Genomic DNA, 11,043 nt, shown 5'->3' on the forward strand with positions numbered 1-11,043 from the left:
GAGCCAACATTACATGCAATGACAAGAGTTTTCATTTTGTTAATAATACACAATGAAGCAAGTAGCAAGAAAGCAATTCTGTCCATATTACCGGTACTTTTAGGGAACCAATTGCCGGCACAATTTCAAATCAAACTATCCTGAATTTTCAACAACTCAGGGAAAAAATAATTTTGAACATGTTCATACCTCTGATCAACGCAGTTTACCAGCCGAGAGAGAAAGGAATATGCACGGTATAATTGTCCCAGCATAACTTCCCCAATACAAATCCCCATCAGTCTGAGAACCAGTCATCCAGCAAGAGCCAAGTACTACACCGGTACCTAGGAGTTCTCTACACTACTCGGCGACTACCTATAAATTTGTTTTTCAGTTAGGTGAAACTGCATTATAAATTTTCATCACCAAATGAGAAGGATAAGAGGCAGAAATGAAATTGGATGCCATTTGTCAACTGCTACCATTGATTTTTCGGCAAGAGTTAATTTATGATATTATAAGTCCAAATTTTTCCTACAGGCAGTAACGGTTATACTTTAGATTTTGCTATATCCTCCGGACCAAAAGGCTAGACGACAACCGCACACAAGGCAAACTTAAAATTTTGACAGTGGCACAATTGGGCCAGAGAAGTTATGTTGGTAACAACCATACGTGGCTTGCAAATTGCATTTACTCGATCGTGCAGTTGACGCTTCAAAGTCGTGTCTGACTTGCGGCAGCACTACTACAGATCTTTAAGAGCGCGGCCAACTTAGCGCTGATGCATCGGTCGACCGGCAGCGTGGTGGTAGTCAGAGAGAAAGGTCGCTCGCCTTGGTGTGTGCGGACGTGCTGGTTGAGGATGGCCTTCTGGCGGAAGTGCTTCCCGCACTCTGGGCACTGATAGGGCTTCTCACCAGAGTGGATGCGCAGGTGCTGGTTCAGGATCGCACGCTGCCGGAACGTACGCTCGCAGTACACGCAAGCATATGGCTTCTCGTTTGCGTGGATGCGTAGGTGCTGCGTCAGGTGAGACTGCTGCCGGAACCGTTTCCCACATTCGGGGCACCCGTACGGACGGCTATCCGTGTGGATTCGTTCATGTTGGAGCAGCGTCGACTTCTGCTTGAAATCCTTTCCGCACGTCAAACACTTGAACAATCTCAGTTCTCCATTCGCTCCACCCTTCCCCGCCTTTCCCCCGACACCCTGCTGCTGCTGTTGTTGCTGCTGCTGCTGCTGTTGGATGATGTCTGGGAGCGACGCAGCTCTCATGTCCTGCATATTTGCTCCTGCTGGACCATACGGGTGTCCATTGGCATTCCCGTCCAACTGTCCACCACCTTCCCCACCTCCCCCTGTGCCCATAGGCCCCAGTGAAGTGAGCATCACTCCGGGTTGCTTCAAGTAGTGCAGGGCGGTGAAGCTGCCGGGTGCCAGCATGTGTGGAGGCATGGCTGGTGGGTGGTGGCCTCGCGAGTCCTTAAAGTAATGCTGGCCTGGGTATGCCTGCTGCTGCATGTCTGGCTGACCTGGGCCTGGCCCGGCAGGTGGAAAGCACTGAGGAGGTGGCCTCTGCTGTTGAGGTTGTGGTGGTGGTGGCGGCGGAGGTGGTGGAGGTTGCTGCTGTGGATGTTGCTGCTGCTGCTGTTGTTGCTGTTGCTGCTGATCCACATCACTGTGTGGCTGTGGTGGCGGAGGTGGTGGTGGTGGTTGTGGGGGCTGTGGAGGCTGTGGTTGGGTGCCAGGAGAGTGTTGCTGTTGAACTTGTTGCTGCTGCTGCTGCTGTTGTTGGGAAGGATCTTCCTCTCCTGGTGCATGTGGAGGTCCTTGTGGTTGTGGTGCTTGCACTGGATCAGGTGGGACCGACTGCGGTGGAGCATAGGGGGATGGAACAGGTGACGTCATTGTACCCTGTTGTTGTTGGTCCCTACTTGGTGGCAGTCCATTGGCCCCTGTGGTTCCAGATCCATCTGCGTCACCAGGACCACAAGGCTGCTGGGGACTCCCAGATGAAGAGGAGCCCTGTGGAGGATAACCCCCATCTTGAGGTGCTCCTGGGCCCCACTGGCCAGGCTGGCCTTGAGGCCTTTCCATTCCGTCTTTATATAATACGTAAGGGGCCCCCGTGTCTGCAATAAAAAAATATTCAATGAAAATTATGTTCAGTTGTCACTAAGACGTAAAATACAATCTTCTGTGCATATACTCATAAATAAGTCTCAGATGTAAACTCAGTATTGCTAGAATTAACTAAATTGTCCTACTAGCTATCATGGCACAAATGCTATAGGCACGAAAGCAAAAATCATAAGGCAAAATTTACAAGTAACATGGTTGCATTCCTCTAACCTCTTGTATGAGGCCGGCCACCTTCCAAAAAAAGATGGTCGTATTATATAAAAACTACCCGAACAAACTTCGTTAAATTAAGCATAATTAAAATGCACTGTCACATGACATAATGGAAAAATTGTAGTAAACACACAACCTTGAGTCAAAAACACGTCAAGAAAAAAAAAACCAGTAGACCTGAAGGAAGACCTTTGGGGAGGCAGAGACGTAGATGAGAGGATAATATTAAAATGGATTTGAGGGACGTGGGACATGATGCTAGGGCCTGGATTAATCTTGCTTAGGATAGGGGCTGATGACAGGCTTATGTGAAGGCAGCAATGAATCTCCAGGTTCCCTAAAAGCCATTTGTAAGTCGAGAGTTTATATTAGCTATTAGCTAGAATAGAACCATGCAATTTCAATCACAAAAATGTCAGCCCGTGTTTCTTTACTAAACTGTGCTGGGCCAAGAGAAGTAATAAATTTGACAGATTACCACATCCTAATTAGAGATATGCAACCTGTGCAATAGATAAAAGTAGAGTACATACAAAGAAGAAAATACTGAGGAATTCTGATAGTCCAAGCCACAACAAGTGGGTGTGCTTTTCTACCAGAATATCACACTACTGTTTTCTACACCGAGTAACTAAACATACGTATTCTGTGAACACTGGTGGATACTTAACTTTCGACTTTCCATTATCCTCTTCATTGTTATGTACTTCGTTATTAAGCAGTTTCATGCAATAGTTATTACAAATACTATATTTATATTTTCTGGGCTATTATGAAGCCAGGCGAATGGAAAAAAATTGCCTCACTGATGTCACATGCATTAGATAGTGTAGCACGTGGTGGTACCGGTACCAAAAGAAATTTTATGGTCACAAGTTCATGGCGCTTATTAAAATAAAAGTGAAATGGATATAGAGCATTACAATTTTATAGTAATTCACAGTAACTTATTTCTAGATACGTGTTTACTGTGTTGTTTCAGGAAAGAATACAAAGCAAATATGCTTTCACTTTAAACGAAATTATATAATGATAAATGAAGGTACCTCGCAATTGTCCAAAGCAGCACTACTTAAAGCTATAATATATACTATTTTCAAGAGTCTAGTTCACTTCACAGTATAAAAATTGCTTTGTTCTGTAACAAACAATACAGTACGTAATAAATGTATGTAATTAATCACATAGGCCTATTAGAAAATTAAAATTAAAAACACAATAGTACGAAAAATATTAAAACTTGCAGAAAAACTTCTTTAAGAGAATATCTATATCAGATAATTTATTTCCGCTACTCGTGTACTATGAGTTGAATATACTGAAAGCACACTTCACACTGCACTTTTGCATGCAAACATCACTAAAATTATAAATATTAAATGAGTATTTCCTGGCTGAGATTCGACTGATAATCATCTTGTAATTGTTAACTTAACACAATGTAAAGTGAAAACTTTGACCACCATGTACACAGTATTTACAATGACAAAGAAAACAAGTACTGCTCACAGTGACTCGGTCGTCTGCACTTTATAAGTATAGAAGGTTAGGTTAAGGTTATATCGCATTTAGGTTATGTTACACGTGAATATCACAACTGGCTTCATTTTCTCTGCCCTCTTGAGTATTTGATAAACCTAGGCCCTACTCTTTTCTGTACTCTTCAAACATCTACACATGCATTTTGGTTTAACTATTGTTACATATATAAGCGAACACACAAAGCAACTAATTATATTCGAGTGTAAATAAAATTTCAGCACAAACAATTGCAAAGTAAATAAACCTGATACTATGTAATGCATAAAATAAACATTTCAACATAATTCCAAATTCTTCCATACTGCAAGACAGAAAAATTTGTAGCATATGAAAAATGTGCAGTAAAACAAATTATGCACAAAACAATTAAAAAAAAAGGGTTAAAAGCCCCCACATGCGCCCCTGGAGTATTTGTGTTATAAAGTTTCAAGTTTTCGATGGAATGTGTTACTTGTCAAAATATTTGTTCTTACCCTGAGCAATGCAGTACATAATTTGCCTGGGCACCTTGAGGCCAGCGGCCAAGCACGCCGCAAATGATGCCGAGAAATTTATTGCCATGTCCACTCCTCATCACCGATAAATGTGCCAAAGAGTTTGAAACAACACGGTTGGGTTCACCGCGCCACCACAGCACGATGCCTAAACGGACTGAGCCCCATTTAGACAGATCTAGTTAGCCTGTAGAACAAGAAGCACATGATCTCATTTTTCACTTCAGAATTTCATTACTATTTTATTAAATTAATTCTAGTGTAACCCATAATAATATTTCTCCACCTATGCCTCATGGCTAATTAATTTATAAAGTGATTATTTAAAATTCCTGGGTATTTTACACTTTTTGTGTCTTATGCTTATAGGTAATGTTTATTTTATTACCGAGCATTCACTATTAAAAATTAAAAACAAAACACACAATCGTAATTCTGTATGAAAGCCATTCACCAAATTTAAAACTGGGGAGAACAGTACACCCCTAAGCAAAAAACTGACGGACAACTTAGCACTTGTAACTTAGGGTGACAATCAAAGCAAATAATTCGTTCATATAAAGCAAGAACTTAATCGAATGAACTGTCAAACGAATAACTTCAAAAAACAAAGCTAGGATGCGGTGCCCTGAAGCCGAGCGTGTGCCCATGCGATATCCCAACCGAGACGGCTGTCTCCCTCCTTCGGATGCAAGCAGACACCCAAAGGAATCTCATAGTACAAACAGAAATAACTCACCAGACCTATAATATTCCTTAAAATATCGAGATGCTGCTCGTTGCACTATTGAATAATATAGGCTGACATACGGGGCTGCACCCGCTGACGCAAGAGCCATCTATAGAGAGGTGCTACGCAGCGTACCACTGCATACAATTTTTGCTGAAGTTTTTGCTCTGCCTCTGCGGCGGGGATCTCACTAGCTAGCTCCCGACTTGGAGACAACCGACCTCATGTTCAACAGCTCAGACTCGCTCTCGCGCCACGGCGCTGCGTTGCCATATTGCTGTCTCACGTGCATGGGAAACGAAATGCACGGGTTACACCATCAAACACAGACGACGATAGGACCCTAAATCAATATCACACATATCGCTAAAACAAAAAGTACGCCTACAGTAAATCATGAAATAGATGAAACTATGCTACAAAGAAAAGAAACAAGGTTAATTCATCCTGTCTACTGGTCTAAGTCAACAGCTTGTAACAAATAGCCGTCGGGGAAGAGATTTCGAACAACTTTCTTCACTGAAGTGAATTCTAATGAGTAGCCTAAAGATAACCTATGGTTCTGACAGTTTAGAAGCTTAGAAATAGTTAACGACGTTGAATTTGTAAAAGTATTGATCTTTCTAGTAAGATACGAGGCGTGGACAGTGGTATGGAAATTCGAAACCCTTGAGAAGGTCAAGACAAATTTATTATCATACATTCATATTCATGACAATCATGACATAAGGAGTCTGTATCTAAACACTACGAATTGAGGTTTTTCATTTATAGTCTTGACTTCTATAACACGGAATAAATCCAGGATGATTTTTATGAAAACTACATTTCTCTTACTTTTAGAGTAATTAATTAATTGCAGTTACTTTAGCTTAGTTTTAATTTGGTTCATTTCGTAAGAACAAACACACAAGATTTTAAAATATAATTTAGGCTTAATCGTCGTAATGTGTTTTTTTCTGCAATGGCATCACGGACGCCACAGTAGCGGGGCCCTTTTTTTTGTATACTTTCGAATTTTCTGAACTTAAATAGCCTATTTCTCATTTCAATTTCTCATGCTTTCTTGTTATATTATAAAACTAATAATACATACATTTTGCTTAATATAAAAACGAAGAGATTTGTTAAAAAGGCAGGGGGCCCAATAAGATGACGGGGAAACTAATTTTCCGATACATACACCACTAGATTTTGTTTTTCATACAAAGAAAATAGAACTATTTTCATACAGTATATTGACATGCATTACGAATGTATGAGTGTTAAGAAGGGTGTCTGTTCACCTCGTTCGTCATCTGAATGGGGCGAGAGCTTGGATGAGAGTGATGTTCGTTTAGCTTCCATTGCCATCTCCGCCGCCGTCATCGTCGCCGTCGTCGTCGCTGCCGCCGGTAAGACAGAAGGGGTGGGTGGGTGGGTGACTGGAACTTCGGCATTCCTCTGCATTCCCGCGATCATCTCTCTCTTTCGTACTCATTCCTACATGCTCACCTTCTCGCTCGCTCACTTCCCCGTCTCTCTCTTTCACCAGTTTGTCCCGCCAGAACGAATATCCAGTAGCCAAACCATCAGTCTACACAACTTGGCAATGCTGTACACTTTTTGTTTATGTTAGTCGGCGAGCCTGTGCGCGCCATCCCAGCCCCTTAAGCGATGGAGGACGCAATGTTGCCACATTGAATAGAACCGAATTATTCCAAGAACCAAAATTTGAAATGACGTTAATAAAGGCTATCGAACACACCCGTAACTTAAAAGATGATCACAAACTATTACTTACATCGATTTATTAATATTAATACGTCAACAAGGGAACTGAAACACTAAATCAATACTAATTTACATCACTCTTTTAGCGGGAATACTCATTTCCTCAATAAAATTTGTTTGAATACACGAACAAACGCGCCATGAAGTAGTTCACGCCAACTTCCCGCGGAGATGGAGCCGTCAACACTTTGTGATATATATTTTACAGACAAGATCATATTTCATGGGCATATACTAATTATTTAACTGTGTATTTCAGAGTGTTTTGTAAATTATACATTATTTTAATTTATGAAGTTTGTATATTAGCGAAAATAAATCAGTAATACCAACCAACAATTTCAAGTGCCGATAATAACGCTTTCGAACATCATTGTTATTACGGTATGCAGCCTTCTATAAAATTGATATTCCAATAACCTTCAGGAAGTATTGAGAATTCTTATCATACAGTACATGCAGATATTTTCATATCGCAGTAGACTATTCCTTGTCATGCAGAACTGGAATAACAAATAATAATTATTTACATTTTATGTTGTCAATCCAAAATGTGGCTAAACTTATTTTGTAGCTATTAACTGTAAAATCATTTTGAGCCGATTTAATTTCTTCATACTTTTCATTGCATGATTTCCCTTTGCCTAGATTACATTATGTACGCTTATTTTTTAATTGGTTATTTTACGACGCTTTATCAACTGCTGAGGTTATTTAGGGTCTGAATGAGATGAAAGTGATAACGTCAGCGAAATAAGTCCAAGGTCTAGCGTCGAAAGTTACTCAGCATTTGCTCTTAATGGGTTGAGGGAAAACTCCGGAAAAAACCTCAACCAAATAACTTGCTTCAACCAGGGTTTGAACCCGGGCCCGCTCGTTTCACGGTCGAGCATGTTAACCTAACCGTTACTCCAAAGCAATTGACTGTACAATACCATGTAATGTAGTATAATTAACCTATTTCTTAGAGATTGTGGTTGCAATTTAATTAAAAGATCAGGCTAAGTACCGGTACCTGTACCTACTGGGAGAGGGAGGGATAAGACTGGTTTGAGAATACAAAGAAGTCGAAATGATGGAAAAAGCATTGCTTTTATTTTACCAGACCCACAATAAACCTATGTAAAATTTGATGTCAATATATTTATGGATTAGATAACCCAGTATATCGTCAGTTAACAAGCAAAACACATTAAGTCAAAAATATTATTTCTGAGAAAAAGCGTTTGAAGTTCTTGACAAAACAGAATCCTTAAAATATTATTTTTAACAAGTTGTTTCTCTTTATGTATATTTCAATTTCCAATTTTAACTATCGCACAAAACACAGAAGAGTGACGTAACTAAAAAAAGTGATATTTCAGGAGAGCAAACAAACTGAAAACTTAGAAATGAAAGTGATATTATGTTCATTTGAAAAACCAAGAAAATACTCTTATTGTAAAAAATATATTTATTGACATTTAGAGAGTAATTTTATGATATCTTTTTCAAGTATTTCATTTTTCTATACTATGGAAACTAAATTTATTTCATATTTTGACGTCAATATTCCAGTATTAATGGTAATAACAGTATCAAATAATTGTACAAATTATTGATATATTAATTATTAATTTTGTTAATGTCATTGTTAATATTTTTACTGTTATTTGTGTTGGTTACAGGAATAAAAAAAACGAATTTCTTAATTATTTCATTTTATTCGAATAGAAGAACCTAGAGATAAGTCAGTAAACTTATGCAAAAATACAATTGATAGATAATAATAAAAGAATCACTTTTCAAACACTTATGCTACTCAATTTGATCATTTGTATAAGTCAACACTGAAATGTGAAAGTCTTTTTTTTTTTTATGTTTTAGGGATATGATTACAGTCTAAGAGAATCATATTTTCAGATTTCTTATGATCTGCGACTTTAATTTTCTTTGATACGCTTGTTTCAATTTGCATGAATATTTATTGCCGAGATGATGTTTATTTTTGTTTACTATTAATCTTTTATTTACTATTAAGCCTACTTTTGTTTGTAATATGTTTTGACAAAAGAACACACTATTGGACTGATTGAAGTCCCAGTATTTTTCAAATGTAACTTTTCTGTGGTCATAAAATATTTTTGAGAACACTGAAGTCTACATTTTTTTCCCCACAAGGTGTACCATAAACATCTTTCGTTCTGGAAAATTCTTTTGGACTGAATATGATGAGAGGTGTATGTTTTTCCATGAAATGCCTGCTTTTTTTCCATCCACTCCGTTTTGCAGTTCATTATTTTTCATTTTTCACTACTGACCCCTTCCACTTCATATTCAGAATCCTGTCCGTCTCCTCTAGGTGTAGAGCGAACATAATCTTATTCACTTTGATGATTCAGATGATGCAGATTGCAGAATATGAAGTAGTCTGCGATGAACAGCCAAAAACTGAGTCAGCATTTGAATCATCTTTATACCCTTCAAACGAACTCTTAACCGAAAATTCATAACGTTCTACTTTTTCAACCTTAACACAAGATAATGTGATTCCCAAGTTAGCTTCAGCTTCCATTTCAACTGTTTTCCACGCTTTATCATCACCTTTTCTTTTCATCACTAGACCTCTGGGTTTATCCCTTCTATCTAGAGTTGCTCTCATTATCATGATTAGCACATATGATATTCTCAATTTCTAATTGTCTTCCTTCATTAAATAACATTTCTTCAGTCTTGTCTCCTTTTACTTTCTCTTCTACTCTCCTATCCTCACAGAAGCTATCATTTGTTTCTTTGTTTTTCTTAATTTTCAGTTCCTATATATACACCGTGTCCGAAAAAGACACTAAATAATTTATTCCTTAATTATGACATACAAAAACAAATCAGGAGAAAATATTAATCAACTCAACGAGTTTATGTCACCAACAGTAAATCTCAACATGTCCTCCTCTACTAGCACGACACACATCTAACCTGTATTCAATCTCTCTCCAGGTATTGTGTAACATCTGCGAAGTTACAGATCTTATTGTATCGATATCCTTTGACGTAATACTTGAAGGTTATTCACTCTGGTGTTGTAGACACTCTCTTTCACGAATCCCCAAAGAAAAAAGTCCAATGGTGTAAGATCAGGAGATAGTGGGGGCCATGTAATAGGACCACCACGACCAATCCATCGTCCCGGGAAATGATTGCGTAAAGTTTCAATGACTGGTCCCCAATAATGAGGGGGAGCTCCGTCTTGCTGGAAGGTGAACCTCTTTGGAATCTGGAGTAGCGCAAAATTTTCAAGCATATCGAGATATACAGCACCATTCACTTTGTTCTCTATGAAAAAGGTCCGATCACTTCTCAACTGGTTAATTCACACCAAACATTTAACTTTGGACAGTTACGTTCACGTTCAAAAACAACACGAGGATTCTCAGAACCCCAGATCCTGCAATTGTGGCGATTAATATAGCCACACACGTGAAACGTTGCCGCCACCATGTCGCTGAAAGTCTCCATTTTCTAGCAAATGTTTGTGCCACTGAACAATGGTGTGCCTATTAGGAGCTGCACGGCCGTATTTTTCACGAAATCTCCGATGAACTGTGACCGGAAACTTAAACTCTGCTAACCAATAACAGCACTGCACGTTTTCTTGAGGTATGAATGGAGCCATTTTGGAAAACAATCTGTGTATACACGACAATAGGAATAACAGGTTCGCCAATCTCACGACATAAAAACTTATTGAGTTTCTCTACATTTTAGTGGAAACTGGCCGTATGTAACTTTTATGGATGTCTAGCTAGTTCATTTCTTTATTGGTAGGTTTCATTTCGGATACCCTGTAGTTTGTTTCTATTCCTGTTCTTAAGATAATTCCAGACAAAGCTGCTTGTGCCATAAATATTTCCATAGGCATGATTGTTAACTCTGAAATAATATCTATCTTCATAAATACGTTTCGAATAACTCGCTATCAACTTTACGTATTATGTCATCTTATTCAATACAAGTGTTAACAGAAAATTAGTTCTTCATCCCTGTTGAGAAAACTGTCACAACTTAAAATTTACTTATGCCATAAATTCATTACGGAATAGTAGCCTATTGCAACCCAACATGTGACAATTAAAAATGTATATCTGTGACGAGTTTAATTAAAGAAGAATATCGTAACTAAAAATA

General features: G+C 38.7%; 1 protein-coding gene across 2 annotated transcripts in view; it reads right to left on the reverse strand.

Annotated features, from left to right (window-relative positions):
* jim overlaps positions 1-5,291 on the reverse strand; it is a 42,339-nt gene extending 37,048 nt beyond the window's left edge. The window contains exons 1-3 of one of the 2 annotated variants that reach the window (XM_069845425.1): positions 5,116-5,291; positions 4,356-4,563; positions 903-2,117 (exon numbers count right to left, since the gene is read on the reverse strand). In XM_069845425.1, coding sequence (XP_069701526.1) covers positions 903-2,117; positions 4,356-4,443 — 1,303 coding nt within the window. In that variant the 5' untranslated portion in view covers positions 4,444-4,563; positions 5,116-5,291. Of the gene's footprint in view, positions 1-818; positions 2,118-4,355; positions 4,564-5,115 lie in introns of both variants that reach the window. The other variant, XM_069845424.1, reaches the window with a different exon arrangement.
* Between the last annotated feature and the right edge of the window lie 5,752 nt (positions 5,292-11,043).

Source organism: Periplaneta americana, chromosome 14 (genome assembly GCF_040183065.1).
Source record: "Periplaneta americana isolate PAMFEO1 chromosome 14, P.americana_PAMFEO1_priV1, whole genome shotgun sequence".
In the NCBI taxonomy this organism is placed as follows: domain Eukaryota; kingdom Metazoa; phylum Arthropoda; class Insecta; order Blattodea; family Blattidae; genus Periplaneta; species Periplaneta americana.